The sequence below is a fragment of the Dendropsophus ebraccatus genome, chromosome 11 (assembly GCF_027789765.1).
Source record: "Dendropsophus ebraccatus isolate aDenEbr1 chromosome 11, aDenEbr1.pat, whole genome shotgun sequence".
Classification (NCBI taxonomy): domain Eukaryota; kingdom Metazoa; phylum Chordata; class Amphibia; order Anura; family Hylidae; genus Dendropsophus; species Dendropsophus ebraccatus.
The window spans coordinates 64,450,444-64,470,177 of record NC_091464.1 but is presented as its reverse complement, the minus strand read 5'-3'; the positions used below and the strand labels follow the sequence as shown (position 1 = coordinate 64,470,177).

At 42.2% G+C, this 19,734-nt stretch overlaps 1 protein-coding gene across 3 annotated transcripts in view; it reads left to right on the top strand.

Moving 5' to 3' along the window:
* HUNK (hormonally up-regulated Neu-associated kinase) overlaps positions 1-19,436 on the top strand; it is a 67,026-nt gene extending 47,590 nt beyond the window's left edge. For all 3 annotated transcript variants that reach the window (XM_069944503.1, XM_069944504.1, XM_069944505.1), the window contains 8 exons: positions 1,032-1,087; positions 1,591-1,726; positions 3,782-3,909; positions 5,149-5,278; positions 9,067-9,235; positions 9,409-9,492; positions 14,809-14,971; positions 16,963-19,436. In XM_069944503.1, coding sequence (XP_069800604.1) covers positions 1,032-1,087; positions 1,591-1,726; positions 3,782-3,909; positions 5,149-5,278; positions 9,067-9,235; positions 9,409-9,492; positions 14,809-14,971; positions 16,963-17,621 — 1,525 coding nt within the window. In that variant the 3' untranslated portion in view covers positions 17,622-19,436. The remainder of the gene's footprint in view (positions 1-1,031; positions 1,088-1,590; positions 1,727-3,781; positions 3,910-5,148; positions 5,279-9,066; positions 9,236-9,408; positions 9,493-14,808; positions 14,972-16,962) is intronic.
* The last annotated feature ends 298 nt before the right edge of the window (positions 19,437-19,734 follow it).

Here is a 19,734-nt window from a genome sequence, read left to right as displayed (position 1 = left end):
CACTGCCCCCCTACCCTGGGGTTTGTACCCGCTCTGTTGCCTAATCTTTTGCTAACTTATATTACCTACAGTTAAGGGTTATGAAACCAGTCTAAGCCGGGCCCCGATACACCCTTGAAGCATAGTCTTTATCTTTACAACAGTCTATGTTGCTGCAGAATACAGGTAGCTATATATTACATTTTGCTGACAGATTTGCAAGCAGTGGCAGTGAAGCTAGAATTCCTCCAAGTGTTTCCAATAATAAGACTATGTTAAGGAATTATTTAGGTGTGGCCCCACCATTAGATTTATAGATGCAGTTTTTTTCATCTAAAGCCAAGAATGGTTTAAAAAGAGGGGAAGCCTCAGTCTTTCTTGGGGCTTTATGGCAAGTTTGGCCGCAACTCAGGCTCCATAGCTAATATAAGTGAATGGGGTCCTGTTGTGACCTGCAGGTGGCCACAGTTGCAACCTGACAGTCACCAGACGTTTATCCAAGATAAAACTGATGGCCGTGGCTACAACGTGACCCCATTTATCTTCATTAGGTGCAATGCTTCAGCTCACGTGACTGTGATCATTGGCACCATGTAGCCTCAGTCTCCCCATATGTCTCCTTCCCTGTCTTGTCTGAACATTAACATGGAAACACACCTTCATGCAATTTATAAATGGTCTTTTTAGACCTAAAAAAATCTTCAAGCACCCTAGTGCATTATAGGTTAAGAAACGGGAACCTTGCAAGACTTTCAACAATCGCCAGGCCTTCTTCTCTCTGGAGGTCTTATGCATTTCACAGTCTATTGATATCAATGGGTTCCATGTAATGTCTAATTTCTCCTGTGGGGGCACTGCAGGGGAATTGACCACATTCTGCCAGTTTGCCTCCAGCGGATCACAATGATGCGAAGCAAATAACCCCTTTTACTCCAGCACTTATCATATCCTGGTAATGACTAGCCATTTCTCCGGTAACCTAGAAAAGCCTTTCAGCCTTGATCATAATGGCATGTAATGTGCACAGTCATTAATTGTTGTCTTTCCCGCAGAGACTTGAAGATTGAAAATCTGTTACTAGACGAGAACAACAATATCAAGCTTATCGGTATGTAAATTCTGTAATGAGCCTCCCATTAACATTGTATCCCTCCGTTTACTCTTGATCTGTCCAAGCAGAGATTATACAGTGTCTCAATGGAGTCTCTGTGCTGCTATTGTGTTCTGCTTCCTCTTCCGCCCCTCTCCTGCCAAACCTCGCTGCTGACTGTGCAGTTTGTTGTGTGTGAAGTCCTGCGCCCGCCAGTAATTTGTTGATGTAGGTTGTGAGTGACACATTGGCAGCTGAGAATTTTTCTTCCTGAAATTGTGGAATTTTACTTAATTAGAAGAATTACAGAAATTCAAAAACAAGATGAAAAAAAAAGTGTAATTCAGAACTTGTTTCCCACACAAAGAATATCTGTCTGTGAGTGTTGTAGACTTATCTGTGAAAAGTGCTCATCAGTCGGAATATATGATAATGTAGTGCTTACTATATTTATGCTGCATTTATCAATGATCTTGGAAGCATTAGTTGTTTTGGTTCTTATGGTATATGTGTATTTGCAGATTTCGGATTAAGCAACTGCGCTGGAATCCTGGGTTATACGGACCCATTCAGTACACAGTGTGGAAGTCCTGCCTATGCTGCTCCAGAACTCCTGGCACGAAAGAAATATGGACCCAAGGTGGATGTCTGGTCTATGTAAGTATTTAAGTTATCAGACTTCCTCTTTTGCAACTAATATAACTACTAATATATATGGACTCAAAATATTTCTTTTGAGAAAGCCTAGCAATCAGATGGTTGAGGTATAAAGAGGAGCGAACCTCAAGCATGCTTGGATTCTTCCACTCTCTTCATTTGATTACCGGTGGCTGAAGAAGTTGGTGGCAGCCCTAAGGCTGCCTGGAAAATATAGATAGTCATAGGGTGTATCCATGTTTTCCAGGACTCCCTTGGGCTGTCTCCAACTTCTTTAGCCTCCGGGAATCAAATGCAGAGGGTTCCAGCTCAGGGTTACCTGAGCGCGCTCAAGGTTCACTTATTGTTATTGAGGACCTTTGCTTCTGGCTATGATGTATCTAAGCCAGTGTTACAGTGCCAATGTTTGGAATACAATTTTCCATTATTAACAAATTCAAGATTCTGATCTGTCTCCTATATGGGGATGTAACATTTTTCTCTGCCCCTCCATACCTCTTACAACTCCTTCACGAGTGAAGATGGACCACAGTCCTTTAGCAGACTATAGTTATGCCCTTGACCATAGTCAAGGATTAGTCCATTCCCACCATTAGCAATGGACAATACCAGTGGAAAACATTCATTAGACTATCTTAATTGTTATTCTAGGTTTGGTTTTGGTTTGCCAATTGTGATGCAAAAAATGAACCAGTTCAAGTTTTCCTTATATCTTGTCATTGGATAATTGTAAATCGAGTCGATGCCTACCTTAAATGGTAGTTTTCCACTAAAACAAGATAAAGAAATGAGCGTTATGACATTTCTGTCTTGTTTCCTATCTTAGCACTTGTATTGGAATGCAGATTAACAGACCTTTGCTAGTGCTTTTGACCTTTCGCTCAGACAGATAGACGTCCTTCACCAAAAGTAACTTGACTACGTGCAAAGCTCAATGATGGTAATGAGTAACCCAGCTGTCCAGTTCCAGCTAGCCCACAAATGACGACAAGCAGCGACACAGCATATCTGCTTTGAATGAACAAATTCTGGTTTGTTGTTTGATGAGAGAGCACACAAAACAAAGGCACATGTGGCCACCAAATGGGACGACTGGGCGGCCCATGACTGCTGGTAATTTGACAGTTCAATGTATTATTACTGGTAGGGTGGTCCCCAATATGTCCATATGCTTGGACTGTCTTTATAGATGGTTCAACCGCCCACATTCTCTGGGATTAGGGAATAAAAGAAAAGCTTTATTTTGTTGGAATTGAAAACATCCTCCCAAACTGCATTGATTTTTCCAATAACGTTCAAGAATCTGATTGTTTGGCCTTTATACTCTTTATCATTCAATTTTACCTATGTAGGTTGGACGACTATTTAGAAGGAAGATGTCATCAGTCATTGGGGTCGTTCCCAAGAAACCACCAGGAATATCCGAATTATTATTTTTTATTCAGGCAGCAAAAAAGTGATGACAGTTTCAATTTAACATGCATAAGAACCTACAAGTGTGTTACATATCCAACTACATAAAACTGTTTTCTACAATTTTATGTTTACGGCACCTACGTAGATCTATTCCTCTCCATGGTGACAGACTACAAACAGACCCTGTGTAGTCTGATCCTGCATTCATTCCCTTCCTTTCGTCCCTTAAATTTTAAAAATGTATTATCTATCTATTATTATCTATGTAATGTAAGTGGGCAGAAGATAAAAGGGACTATGGCTGTAAGATCAGACTACAGAATTTGTAGTCTTTCACCCTGGAGACACATAGGTCTGCACAGGAGCTGTATACTGTACACACAACAGTATGTAGTATTATTGTTTGAGTATTTAAAGTTGCTCTTTCATATGGGCTTAAAAGTCTTTAAATTGGGTAAAAATTTGTTGTCCAGTCTTCAGATATAATTTGTGTGGTAAGGGCTAAAGTACTAACCGTGAAGTAACATAACTTACGCTAGGTGCCACAGGCTAGTAGGTGTGTTATGAATGACATCCCAAGTTTCTAGTTATTCTGTCTACCCATTTCTAACCTACCGTTCACTATTTTTGTTTTTCAAGTGGAGTTAACATGTATGCCATGCTGACTGGCACGCTGCCATTTACCGTGGAGCCCTTTAGCCTGAGAGCTTTGTATCAGAAGATGGTAGACAAAGCCATGAATCCGCTGCCCTCCCACCTCTCTCCCGGTAAGTAGTTTTGCATCCCAGAGGCCATTCTTAAGCTAGCGCCGTGGAGCACTCACATGTTGCTCCACACTTTCTGTCACTAAAGGTTGCTTGTTTCTCAGGCCAATTTCGAGAGCACTTTCCATAATGTCTTTATTACTGCAAGAAGGGAAAATTAGGCGGCATGAAAACTCAGCATTTTGTGTGAAAACGCCTGCAGCGACTTTTCTGTATTGCTGCTACATTGTGAGCCCAGACTTTCAGGGAGGATTTTCACATGAACACCCCTCCCTGTACGTATAGAATGGCTTTAAACAGGTCTATTCTGTTGTTGTACATTTGGTTTTATAATTCATACTAAATTGCCAATGGCAACAAAGATAATTACAAAAATGTTAACTTACTAAGCAAGTTATATATTCTACGGATTTTTTTAGGGTACTTTAAAAAATAACCATGATAAGGGAATAATCCAAAAACATGAGAGACGAACTCCTTAATATGAGAGAGGATGGTGTGATCAGCTGATTGCTGCAGATTTGGCTCCTGTCGGCAACTTATTTTCCCTACAGTGGCCAAGTTATATATTCTATGGATTTTTTTAGGGTACTTTAAAAAATAACCATGATAAGGGAATAATCCAAAAACATGAGAGACGAACTCCTTAATATGAGAGAGGATGGTGTGATCAGCTGATTGCTGCAGATTTGGCTCCTGTCGGCAACTTATTTTCCCTACAGTGGCCACTACAGGGGAAATGTAGTATTACGGGTTGTCCAAATAAAACATTAGTAGACTGGAATTGTTGTCTATGATGTACATGTACCCTATCAGTTCATATTGAATAGGTTTGTTAAGAAAAAACAAGTCCTTTAAATACATTCCCTCTATGAAGGCACACTTTTCTTTGGAACTGTAGCTGGGATGAGATTGGAGGTCGATTTCCTTGTTTACACACATCTCATCTACAATGCTATGTATATATACACACATGGCCATCCGATGTATGCGTAGACAGAGCAAACATGAGATGAGCTGGTTTTAGAGGAAACTAAAGCATATAAAAGTATAGTATTATAGTAAGAGCATCCAATGTCACCATACATAAAATATATGATTCAGTAGTTCCCAGACACTTGCATAGGATTGTGTTTCCTTGCTGCAAAACAACAACTCCCTTTATGACAGGAGTTGTAGTGTTGAAATGGCTGGAGGGCCACAGTTTAGAAAAACCTTTTCAACAAAATTATTTTTTTCCAGCTGCTACTAATTTCCTCCGGTCTCTACTGGAACCAGATCCATTGAAAAGACCAAACATCCAGCAAGCACTGGGAAATCGATGGCTAAATGACAACTATCACGGAAAAGGAGTTCACACATATCCAAACAGGTAGATCCACCAGGCCATCCAAAGCATTTCATATGACTCATGATGTATATTCCTTGTATTCACTGTGTTTTAAGCCTTCTTAAAGGGGTTATCCAGGATTAAAAAAGACACAGATACTTTCTTGCAAACACCTGTCTCCAGGATGTGTGTGGCACTACAGTTAAGCTTTATTCACTTCAATGGAACTGAGCTTCAAACCCACACCCAAACTGGGGACAAGAGTGAAGCTGTTTCTGGAAAGCTGCCATGTTTTTCAAAGCTTGGATAACTCCTTTAAAGAGAGTTTCCACCATGTTGTTTTTTTAGTGTGTGGAATTTGATTGACACTCATGTTAAATCTGTTATTTGCATGGCATTGTGTATCCTAGAGCTGACAGAGCAGCAAAGGTCTTCGAGGGTCTTCAGCTGAACTTAGCTGGTCAACAAAGATTCCTATAATCTGTGATGTCTCTACATATTTGTACGGACTTTAAACCTTGTTAACAATAAAAGGCCCAGGCCTTTAGGTCTATTACACTTCACCAGCTTGCACATTAGGAATAAAAGCAGTGGGTATTGTCCTGAAGGTTTGTGATGCTAACCTCAAGTACTTCCGAGCCTATAGCTAGCCATTAGACATTACATTAGTGGCTGCTCTCGGCACTCACTTACTACTTACATATTACAGTGGTGACCACAGTTCTTATCTAGCTCCAGCCTAAAAAAAATATTCTGTTTCCTTTCTGAATTCTTCTGCAGAAGAAAACATGGAAGGGGGAAAAAAAACATTCATAATCTAAAGTTAGCACGTAGGCATAGACAATCGCTCCATCGCTCTCCGCCTCGCTGGTCAATGAGGCGAATCAAGAGAAGACTCATTTAGCTCAAGAAGCCATCATTAGAAAATCCTCTTGTAAAGGTTCTGACGTAGGGGAAAAATGTGCTTATTTAATGAAGTAGCAGTGACTACAGATGTAGCAGAGACGAACTTAACTATTTGTGCATGGTGAGTGATGGTAACACAGTAGGTTTACCTACAGAGGTAACAGTACAGTTTCCATTATCTATATCCAGCAATAAATAGTGACTAGTTAAGTAAATAATGTTTAAATGGGTTGTACTGAATTTAAAAAAACATGGCTGCTTCCCCTAGTGCTTGTGTCTGGCATTGCAGCTTAGCTTCATTGGGGATCAAAAAAAAAACCAACATGGCCAATTACATTTTATACATACATTGGTCATTAATGGGCCATCAGAAATTATATTGTGCGTGCAGACAATGGCTTACCGGTTGACTGATGGCATCTCCAAATGCGAGCACACCCTTCACTACTGTGAAATGCAACAGCTCCTGTGTGCTAACACAATAGACCCTGATCCCTTCCAAGGCTGCCTGTCACCAGCAGGTCGGGTAATTCTATTTACACACAAACAAAGCTGCAACAATTAGCAATTGCTAACGCTCACCTACAAAGGCTTCCTCCAGCCCAGCGTGTTTACTCCATATGTAATGGAAGCTCTTTATGGTGAAGTCAGAGGCAGATCTCCTACTCCTTTAATTGCTGCATAAGCGGGATTAGCGGGGGTCCTTAATGCCTCATAGATTTTTTTTTTTCTCAGAGCGAGCAATGTTTTATGATACTGAGGTTTATTAAACACTCCGGACCCCTCCGGTGCCATTTATATGCCAATTAAAAGCAAATGCAATGTATTTTGAATTTTTTTCAAGAAGTCAATCTCTGCGCTCCCCTGAACATACTAAGAAAGCATTTCCATCCAGAACCAAGTCCCTACCAATAAACAGAATTCCTTCAGCCGTTCTCATCTGTCAAGGGGTTAAGATTTCTATCCAGCTGCCAATGTGAACATGTTTTTTTCATAACAGTCGATGGCTGCCCCACTAGCTTTTTGCAAAGTGGAGACTAAAATGGTTAATCTGCCTAACTACTGTATGGTGAATCAGGGAGATATGTCACTACATAAGACATCAGGTATTCGTGATGTTCATATTCATATTTTTTTCAGAAATTTCAACCCTATATAGGAGCTTTTTCAGAAAGCTGAACCCAGGCATGCTGGGTCTGTTAGAGAAGATTTCTGTTCTGCCCCATAGAGGGGGCACCTCAGTAGGGGAAATTTCTCTTCTGACATGTCCATATGCCATTATAGTGTATATGGGCAAATGTTTCTTCTGTCCATGTGAAGTGGACAATGTCATGTACTATAATTCTGGCTCTGGTTGCACCAGAAAACTTCAATGCAACAAATGTATTATTTGTTTTGTCTTAAGATGACCATACGCATTAGTGAGTGTCTGCCGAGGTCTGTCGAGTTTCCAGAGGCCAGATAACTATCTAATGTGTATAGGGACCTCTTGACTCTTCCCTGAAGCAGATGTCGGGGAGAAGAGAAGGCTAGGACATGTTAGATTTGGAGGATTCTGGTAGCAGGTTTCATCTCTTTCCCCAATAAGAATACATTGTTGGTTAAACCATGTGTATTGGTTGTATTTACTAATGGAGCATTCCCTTTTTTTGGCACAAAATATTGGATTAAAGTAAGGCAGCCAAGAGGTGCCATAGAGAAGAGAATTGTGGCAGATCGAGCCGTCAATCTAAGGTGTATGGCGCCTTCCCGAACAATCAACCAACAGATAATGGCGGTAGTGATAGGAGTCGGGCACGATGGAAAACACCGTCCAAACCCTTTGTTTTGGGAGTGATAAGGCGCTTTGAGAGCTCTCTTGTTGCGGTTTAACCCTTTTCTCCTCATGGATAATACAGGAACGCTCATCCTTGGCGAACAGTTCAGCCCTCAGTTATTGAAAGTGTATGGAGACCTTAACTTGCGCACCAAATCTTTCATACAGCAAACACCTTCGGCCTGTCTCTTCTGGTTTTGCCCTGTCTCATCAGACACAATGATCGACTATCCTCCAATATTTACTTTTACAATTTAGATGTCTTCTTTAGCATAGATAACCCATTCAGAGTCCAGTATGGAAAAGTGTTGAATATCACACATGGAGCATTAGTCCGGAAAACATCTGCTTCTAAGGGAGATTATTTCTTAATGGGGGAGCAATAGGTCGTGAGAAGTTGTCTGGATGCCTCCAGGCAGTAGGGGAGAATCCATCATGACCACTTAAGTCTCGTGTGGAAAATAAGTTTACTTTAGACGATTATCTCTTTTTAATTATTTAAGGATCACATGCCTACATAAGCCGGGTTCACAAGGATCACCTCTTATCTGCCCTTAAATTTGTAGCATGTGGTAAGGAGTTATTCTTGCCTTGCGTTAAATCTCCCTTGGGCCCCATCAAGGTGGGCATGCTCTCTCCTTGCTCAAAGACATTCAACGTGTTAAAACATACTAATAATTTAATTGTTTACATAAAGAATTAGTCCTGAGGTGCCATATGTCTCACTAAAACCAATGTGAGATGAGTACAACACATTTTCAAACTCCTTGGAGTGTTCCCCACCCTGAGGCTTTTCAGCTGTTAAAAATCTGAAAAAACTATCCAACCATCGATAGGGGGTCTAAACACCTTGTCCTCAACCTTGACCTCAATGGGGAACATTCGGCCCTCCCATTCTTGCAAAACTACAATTCCTATCATGCCTGGGTAGCCAAAGCTTTGGCTGTCAAAGTATGATGGGAATTGTGCTTTTGCAACGTTTCTTAAAGGGACAGTGCCCATTTAAAATCCACACCACAGTTTTCGTAGCAATTTTTTCAACAAATGTTGCCCAAAAAATTATCCATTTTATCTCCTAATGTCCAGTGTTTTTCTTCCCCCCCCCCAGGATCCATCTTGAAGACTTGAGTCAGAGCGTGATTCGTCACATGTCGGAGAAGCTTGGTTATAAGCACAGTGACGTCATCAATGTCATCCTTTCCAATCGTGCCTGTCATACCCTTGCTGTTTACTTCCTGCTAAACCGGAAACTGGAGCGCTACTTAATCACTATGAGGGTATGCCTGACTTTCCTTCTGGTTTAATGTTTTAAAGGGGGGGGGGGCAGGGGGTTTCTCGACGAGATGGAGGGAATTACGGGGAGGGTGATGTAAAAGCCATGATTATCAGGATTGTGCCGCTCTGTTATCTGCAGCGCCCTGTAATTAACATCTGTTCTTTCTATTGCTAGAAACCTGACATTAATGACAACGTTTGCCACAAGAACCAGATGCATCCATTAGAAAAATACAAGTCAAATAAGAACTCCTACGAGGTGAGCTCCAGAATCCGCAATGTCTTCTCTTCCCTAGAATGCAGTAAAATGGGGATAAATAAGTTGTCTACTTAAAGGGACAGCATACACAATTCTCTAATATCTTTCTGAATGCCCTCAATGGGCCTCATGGATTGAAACTGTACCAGAGGCTTTGCTGCCCATAGCAATCAGTCAGCATTTAGCTTTCAGTGTAGAATCTACAATTTAAAAATAAAACATGGACTCCGAATGGTTGACCCACTTCTTTGTTTTTGAAATTTCTTTGCTTAAAGTGGGTTGCCACAACTAGAGAATCCCTTTCAGAAAGTAACCAGCCCCGAGATGGGGCTGATGGCTGTCGGTCAAGATTGCATGGATCTCCCCATTAGTGCTATATTTGGTATCACTTCCATTGAGGTGAATGGAACCAAGTTGTAATACCATACACAGTTAGGTGTTATACTGTTTGTGAAAGAAAGCAGCTTTAAAGGTGTTATCTATGCTGAAATAAACATGACTGCTTCCTTCCAGAAACGGCACCACACACAACCTGAGGACAGGGGTGGCGCTATTTTTTCAAGAAAGTAGCTGTGTTCTTTCTAGTTCCCTGTTAACCCTATTTATATGTAGTAATAATAATACACCAAGGATGGTATGTGGCATGTGACGGATCCTACCATCATGGCATTGTGGCATGGTAGTTACTAGAAATGGTCACAACTTGAGTATGCTCAAGTCTAATCGTACAGTATTTGAATATTGGTGGCTGAAGAAGTTGGATGCGGCCCTAGAGAGTCCTGGAAAACATGGATACAGCCATTGGACTTGAGCATGCTTGAGTTTCACTCATCCCAAGTAGTTACCCTTTAAGGGCCAGTTCACACGAAGTAAAACTGGCGGAATTCCATGGCAGAACTCTCCGCCACGGAATCTTGCCAGCCTCTGTGTCACACTGCCAGCCTATGGGAGGCTCGTGCGCCTCCTCTCTCACGCAAGCCTCCTATAGACTGCCAATTCCACCAGTTATACTCCAAGTGAACTGCCCCTAATGCCAATAAACTGGAATTTAATTTCATCCTACATACACTATACTCTATACCTACATGCACTATAAAGATAAAAGGGCATTAAAAGCTTTACTGAACAGGGCATTGGTATGTTTACTGCTTCCCACAATTGTACATCGCTGCGGAATATGCTGGCACTACATAAACACAGGATATTATCATTAGAAAGCAACGCACGTAGGAAAACAAACGAAAGGCCACTATTGTAGAAAGTAAAGCTGTCAGGATGTCTCAGTCCCATTGATTGTGTTGTTCTTCGGGAACAGATAAGGAAACACCTTTGTAGAAGTCTAATATTACAACCATAATTATTTAGAAAGAGTAGAACCCCCCAACAAGATGCGGCTCAGTGCTTTCCATGCCGGCTCAGGATGTAATACAATAGTGAGGTGATGACATGTGTCCAGGGCCTGCCAGATGGAGCGTGTCTCAGCCATGGTCGGGGGAGTCACTTCCTGCTCTATGAAAAGAGAAAAAGAGGATCGGAAACTCCTCCTAGAGCTCTGCTGTGTAAAGGAATGAAAGTGGAGGATGTGCCTGCTGCATGTGATGCAAGGAAAGTGCACATCCCGGCCTTCCTCAGACAGCAGAGTGTTAACTCTTGTGCTGGGGGGGTAACACATCGTAATTATAACTATGAACAGAAAAACATAAAATTCTAAAAAGTTAGATTCTTCAAGATTCAAAAATACTTTGAAGTTAAATTAGTCTCCATTTTCAAAATGTCTGCCAGTGATTGATAGCATGGTTCTTTACATCCTGAGACAGACAACACAGCTTTTTTCCAAACCTTTAGCACATAGCCAGATAAGAATATTCTTAAGGTTTTATTTTTAGCTAAAGTCAGGATAAGATCCTAGAATAGGAGGAGACATGCAAGGGAAGGCTGAAGAGGTCTGATAATTTTTCCACTTAGATGATATGACTGTATTCAAGATCTTTGGCACATGGATCTTAAATACTATACCTAGAGAGTTATGGACCCCTACTGTGCATTAGCCCCCATTGTCACAAAATAAAGTATATGCAAATAGATCTTACAGCGCTTAGGCAAAGTGGTTTCCCACTTCAAGTCAGCGTTTCACTCCATGTAGGAGTCTTGGAATATTGACTGGGGATCTATGCCAAGAAAGACTTCCTATCTGCAGACAGCTGTTTCAGTGTTATTGCCCCTTTATCAGTGCAGAGCAGGGTGTGGGCTGACTAGTGAGAGGCCTATCCACGTGGGATACTAGTTCTCTTTAAGGAAAGTTTGTCACAAAAGAAAAAAAAAAACATGGCGAGCGCATTGAACCCTAGTCGTAGTCCTTATGCAGAACGGATGCTTGTAGAGAAGAAAGTCTATTCTAGTTCTAAGTTTCTGCAGCTGCACACACTGCAGTCACTGACACCTTCTGTGTCACCATATGGTGCCTTCATTGGGTTCCATATTTTACAATGAGTGCTGGCAAATCTCAAGAGCGTAGCACCTGAAGTGTATTACGATCTGCTGTCTGATGGGTTCATATGGAAGCTATACATTACATGCCTGTATACAGAGGCATAGCTTTAAGCTTCTGTGCCCCAGTGGACCATGACCACCGGCCGCCATGTGCCACTTATAATACTGGTGGCTTTTATGAGATGGTCTATAGACCTTGTAGGATACCAGGGCCCAAGTATGACTGCTACCTCCACACCCCCTACAGCTACGCCCCTGTCAGTATGAGGTCTTAGAACAGGGGTGGGGAACCTCCGGCCCGCGGGCCGCATCCGGCCCCTGAGACCTCCCGATGCGGCCCGCGGCCCGCAGCTCCCCTGTGATGCTCGCCGCTCTGCTGGGGAAGAAGCCGGCATACACAGCATCCTCCGGTGTCTGTGACAGCTGGCGGACACCGGAGGATGCTGTCTGTGCCGGCTTCTTCCCCAGCAGAGCGGCGCGTGTCTTTAGTCTCTTGCGGGCCGCGCGCGATGACGTCATTTCATCGCGCGCCGCCTGCAGGAGAAGACCGACACAGAGGACCTGGGAGAGAAGAGGACCTGGACTGCGTGGGAGCGGAGGTAAGGTGAGAGGGATGTTTATTTTTTTATTTGGGGGTTAACTAGGATCCCAGGGACATGACTGATGGGGGGGGGACAACTAGGCTACCAGGGACATGACTGATGGGGGGACAACTAGGCTACCAGGGACATGACTGATGGGGGGGGGGGGCAATTAGGCTACCAGGGACATGACTGATGGGGGGGGAGGGCAACTAGGCTACCAGGGACATGACTGATGGGGGGGGGACAACTAGGCTACCAGGGACATGACTGATGGGGGGGACAACTAGGCTACCAGGGACATGCCTGATGGGGGGGACAACTAGGCTACCAGGGACATGACTGATGGGGGGGGGGGAATAACTAGGCTACCAGAGACATGACTGATGGGGGGGGGGCAACTAGGCTACCAGGGACATGACTGATGGGGGGGGGGGCAACTAGGCTACCAGGGACATGACTGATGGGGGGGACAACTAGGCTACCAGGGACATGCCTGATGGGGGGGGGGGGAATAACTAGGCTACCAGGGACATGCCTGATGGGGGGGAATAACTAGGCTACCAGAGACATGACTGATGGGGGGGGGGGGGGGAATAACTAGGCTACCAGGGACATGCCTGATGGGGGGGGGGAATAACTAGGCTACCAGAGACATGACTGATGGGGGGGGGGGGAATAACTAGGCTACCAGAGACATGACTGATGGGGGGGGGAATAACTAGGCTACCAGGGACATAACTGATGGGGGGGGACAACTAGGCCACCAGGGACATGACTGATGGGGGGGACAACTAGGCTACCAGGGACATGACTGATGGGGGGGACAACTAGGCTACCAGGGACATGACTGATGGGGGGGACAACTAGGCTACCAGGGACATGACTGATGGGGGGGGGGGACAACTAGGCTACCAGGGACATGACTGATGGGGGGGACAACTAGGCTACCAGGGACATGACTGATGGGGGGATAACTAGGCCACCAGGGACATGACTGATGGGGGAGACAACTAGGCTACCAGAGACATGACTGATGGCGGGGGAATAACTAGGCTACCAGGGACATGACTGATGGGGGGGGGAATAACTAGGCTACCAGGGACATGACTGATGGGGGGGGGACAACTAGGCTACCAGGGACATGACTGATGGGGGGGGACAACTAGGCTACCAGAGACATGACTGATGGGGGGGGACAACTAGGCTACCAGGGACATGACTGATGGGGGGGGGGAATAACTAGGCTACCAGGGACATGACTGATGGGGGGGGGACAACTAGGCTACCAGGGACATGACTGATGGGGGGGACAACTAGGCTACCAGAGACATGACTGATGGGGGGGGAATAACTAGGCTACCAGGGACATGCCTGATGGGGGTTAACTAGGCTACCAGGGACATGACTTGGGGGTTAACTAGACTACAAGGGGCATCACTGGGGGTTAACTACAATAGCAGGGGCACTAGGGGAACAATACTATGCCTTGTCCTGGGTGCTGCAAACCCCCGCTACTAACTGCCGCGCACGGTATGCGGCCCTCGAATGATTTTATTAATGCCCGACCGGCCCTCGACATGGAAAAGGTTCCCCACCCCTGTCTTAGAAGGACAACAGCTCATGAAGCGGAAGGTATTCTAAGTTTTACTATTGTGTGACTCTGGCTGCAGGCATCTTCCTAATGGGACATTGTCTATATTGTTTCCTGTGTCATTTCTCTGTTAAAGAATGTCATTTTTATGTTTTAAGTCCTTTTTGAACTTGGTGGTCTATGAAATAAACAACTGAAACATGAAAAGGCAGATCTCTTAGAAAGAGACACAAAGATTCTTGACATTTCAACAATTTACTAGGAGCTGACAGCAGGACAATGGCGGATCTCAATAACTGGGGAATGCCAGCAGCACAGGTGTCATATGCTTGATGTCCGCTCCTAAAGAATGTGCCCCCCCCCTAAAAAAAAGAAGAAAAATTACCAATAATTATAAGTCAAAGAGAGCTACGTTGTAAAAACCTGTTTATTGAGTGTATCATAACTTATAATCTTGTCCTAAAATATAAACAATATAAAATACGGTATAAACAAATTCTATATACCCGCCCCAGATATATAAACATACATCGTCATTTATGAATGTTTCATTTTCTGACCTGTGCTGTGTGCAACTTTCCAAGATTTTTTATTCTTTTATTGAACTCCTCACTTGGGCTAACAATGGAATCTTCTTTTTTCAATGGACAGGAAAGAAAACCTAAAGATCCAGAAAAACAAAGGGATCAGCGATGTGGCCAGAAGAAAATGGAGAAGTGCTCCCCATCTCATAGGACACCCCCATGTGTCATGACACAAGGCCATAACTCCAAGCCTCCCCTCAAGGAGAGAAAGTCCTCAAAGTCTGAGCGGGGTAAGAGCATTATGTTAATCCTTCAAGTGCTTACGGACCCAGCACATCTAGACATTATATGAAAAGCCCCTCATCTGAATAAAACTTGTGTAATGCCGAATTTCACCTGTGATGGCACTGCAGGAGATTTAAACATTTGCTACCAGATCCTCCAGCACATTACAGCTGATCGCTAGGGTAATACACCCTATGTTCAGTTTATCAGGGGACACTTATTTTTTGTCAGGGTGTCTAATTTATGTTCCTTATGTACATGTTTAAAGGGACTCTATTACCTCCAACCCACCCTCATGAACACTAGAGTGATCTGTAAATAGGATACCAAATTTGTAGCTTTGTACTCTTTTACATTTTACCGTTGTAAGCCTACAGACTGGGCATGTTGATGCATAGAGAGGATGACTTAGCTCAAGAATATAATGGAGAGGACTACTTAGACACCTTCATTTGTGGCTTATAGCAAAGGAACGCAAAAACATAAAAAGATTTAAAAAATTGCAGATATAGAATTAGCATTGGTTACTCTACTGATACCTTAAGTTTAGGGGGTGTTTTGGAGGTGTCAGAGTCCCTTTAAGTTTTTATGGGATTTATTCAGAATCCTGTAGTGCATAGATATACAACCTCTCAGTAGAGAAAAAAAAAAAAAAAAACGAAACATTCACCCAACATGCACCAATTCAAATTTCTAGATACAGCAGTCGAATTTTGCTGTCCATAAAAACTTTTTTTTTTCAAAAAGTACTTTTGCGATTCCCTGGAAGAGTCAGACACGGCTTTTCCAGGGAATCAGAGCACTTGAAAAGTAGATGTACTTTTTCTAGACAGAACTAATCGATTGCCGATGCTTGAGATTTGCATTTGATGATTTCCACTGGTCTATTAGCATTCATAGGATTAGATTCACTCTTTTAGAATGGCCATTAAAGTTAATAGAAATGATGTGGCTGATTTGCACCATCTTCTATGGGGTGTGGTGTTGTCAGATTCCTATAGGGCTCTGCCATTGTGTTACCAGCTGCAGGAAAGTCTCGTATTTTACTCAAGTGTTAAGCGGGCCATATGCATTAGATAAATATTGTCTGAATTCATTTTGAGTGGAAAGGCTTCCCATCTAATGTGTATTAGGGCCTCTTGATTCTCCCCTGGTGGCAGATTTCAGGGGAGAAAATGATCAGAAATGTTTGATTTCTACTACCCGATCCTTTGGTTCTTGGGAGATGAGCCATCACCAGGAGTCTGGCAGCAGCATTGAGAACACATGCACATTTGGCCAAGTTCGCATGTATGTGAGGGTATCAGGAGACGTAGTCAAACATATTCTTTTAAAATAGTAATCCTTTGCATTTCAAATAAAATGCTGTAAGTATTTTTTTCCTTTGCATGAAAAAGTTGGAATAATTTCTAAACATATTATTATAGAATCAGAGATGTGAATATGAACATGATCCGTGGGTGGTTCCTGTAAACAATTATGCTTTTTATGCAATTTAGCAATTATACATTGATTGAGTATGATTACCTTGGGCTAATGGCTCTGTGGCCCTTTAAAAATTCTGTTTCATAAGCAGCACCCACACTAATTTACATTGCATGTAAACATTTACATATCATTTGCATGAATAAACATACACCATCATGCGTCATATATGGGAACCTGGCAAATGACCATACATTTGTATCCATTGGCTGCTGGATGGATGTTCTTACTGAGGATACACATAGCGGGAATGACAATAGTGGTCATGCCGCCTACACGCATCAGAGAAGTATGGAAACAGGAGGGTTAAAAAGCATCTATCACCCAGTGCTAGTCACAATGTGGCTGATTTTTCCAAGCAAAATATGTTTTTACCGGTATACTTTTCCCATTACTCATCGTAGAGGAAACAGTAGTTGGAGAACATCTACATCTAGTACTAATGTCTAGCAATTAGTCATGTAAAACCATTGAAGATCGAAACAGTTGATGTTTTCTTTCTCTTTTGCAGAATCCATCGGTGGGTTAAGCCCCTTCCATGAAGTCAGGTTAAACAAGCCAGTGTGTGTCACCTCCTGTTCTTTAGAATATTTGGAAATGCAAAGTCCAGATCCAAGAACACCTAAGATCATGAGACGTCAAGACTCCCACTCCCAAGAGACTGTGAACATGAACATGGGCGTTCGCATGAGGGAACCTCATCTGAATGTCGTACGTTCCTTTGAGTCTGTGAACAGAGAAGACCAAATAGAATTGTCCCCATCTCACCAGTATCGGGTCATAGGTTCTCCAGTGTCCTTCTCCCCTCGTCATTCCAGTGAAAGAACTCTATCCCCAATCTTTCAGTTTGACAACACAACACCTGTGAAAGCTCATTCCCAGCTTTCATCTTTCACCTATGAGGACAAAAGTAGCCCATCCAGCTCTGAATCCATGTCCCCAACCTCTCCCCATTCCCCATCATGTAACAACAACAACTTGGGAAGCCCAAACTGTGTTAGGAGCCGAGGTCGATTTCCAATGATGGGCATTGGACAGATGTTGAGAAAAAGGAGTCAGGTTACCTCTCCTAAACCTGAAAACTCCTTGGAATCCCGGATGCCAGCCCTGCAACAGATGAGCCCAGGTTATACCAGTTTCAACTCAAGCGATATGAACGTATTTTGCTGATTGGACATCTTTTTGAGAACTGTGAGGGTTCAAGCCCTCAGGACTTGTTGATTATATTTGTAAATGTGAACTTTTGTAATATTCCTCATTGTATGAAGAGCATTTGTATGTGTTTTATTTTATGCATTGATCTCTTCATCACTTCCCGTAAATTGCACTTCTACGGCAGTGATGCCAGAGAAACTACGAGAACTCTGTCTGGTACAGTACGAAATACTGACAATTTTTACAAGAAAAAGAAAATTCCACAAATGGACATTTCTGTGGACAAAGTTCTGCTGTAACTGATTTCTTTGAAATAAACTATACTGTGGTCTACTGATATTACCTACCATGGACCAAACCTGATCTCTAAGCTCTTCATTTCCTGCACTGACCTTGATGCACTTGGGAACACTACGGAACTGGAACAACTTACATTGAAAACGGCTTTTGTAAACATTTTCCCATTGCACATTAAAGTGTTATGATGTTAGTATTTGACACCACGTCACCATTTTCCTCCAGCTCATTGTTGTAGGTCATTCTGTTTTGACTTTTTCCCTTGTGCATTTTTTTTTTATAAAACCTTATGCTGCTCCTTGGAGACAGATGAAGGAAAGTTTGGCCTTGTTTTTGGTACTATTGTAGATGAAGATCTCATTTTGACTTTCTAATAGATGGTTTTGTAATGTGGGAACCAGGAAACAATCCAACAATTTTATTTTATAATTTTTGCTTCAGAGCGTTTAAATGGTTACTCCACCCGAAACAAAGTGGCACCAGTATAGAGTTATACCTATAGTATTTGTCTTGTAATCGACATATTACTTGGGTCACCATGAAGTCTCCTGTTAATAGATGCTACATTTTTTTTGTGCCTTCCCTATGAACTCATCAGTTTGATAAACAGAGAGTAGATCTATCAGTATTTACAGTGTGATGGTTTTATTCAGATACTAGTACAAAAATCTGAATCTTGGGGTCTTCAGGATTACATAAATTGACAGTATCTATAAATTGGGTAAAAACCTCCTTTGAGATTTTGATTTGACCCCAAAAATTAGCTAAACATGCTTAGCTTTAGTACAGTAAGGTCAACAGAATAAGCTCAGTGGATATATAAATTTGGTAGTCCCTACTTGTTAGAAGTGGCCATTAAAGATTAACTGATCCTGGACCTCCAGCGATCAGCTGTAACTTGTAGGGAAACCTCACTGTAAAGCGGAACGATCAGACTCCAGCATGCTAATCTCTAGTGGTGATTTCCTCTGTAGTATATTCTTCTAGATAAATGAAGTTTATCCCCCTGGAATTTTAGTTTTACAAACTAAAACACCTACTCAGCATTTTTTAAATAAGTGTTCTGGTTTACATGTAATGAAGGAACAAAAGACTTTGAAGATCCTTAATGTTTCAGCTTACATTGTCACAGCTGAGTGAGAATGAATACAAAGGCATGTCTTTGTGTATCTCTTATTAAGACAACTCTATTCTTGCGGCAATTTAGATAGATCAAAGTTTTTTTTGTTTTTTTTTCGTATTTACTTCGTATTTAATCCTTTAACCAAACCATTTTGCAAGACTTTTGAGAGGGTAAAAATTATTTAAGCCCAATTTATCTGAGCCTATTTAGTTATCACCATATTTAATTTTCTTCCAAAATCACTACTTCTACTTCATGTATCACCTGCATTGACTATAATGCTGCCATTGGAGGGGGGTTAGAGAACTGGAGCCACACCAAACATAATTATATAACCAGGGTGGAATGAGATGAATGAAATGGAGACCACCCATATACTGCAAGTCCTAAAAGGCTTGGGGAGATACGGAAAGAGTGATAAACTTACTAATGGAATTGCACTAATTTGTGAATTTGATGACATGTTGGCTCTATCACTTGCTCAGATCAATCTCTAACAATGGGTTACACAATCTAATATTTTTTAGTAACCACAATCATTCTCATGTTTCGGAATAACTATCCAGGTTAAATGACAATCTATATGCATTCTTCATGGATTTGCAGCTTTACCGAAATAATAGACGATACAATGACTTATAGGTACAGGTGGGTGGTGGATCCATGCATCTTGGTCCAAAACTATGGCATTAGAATTAAATGACTTCT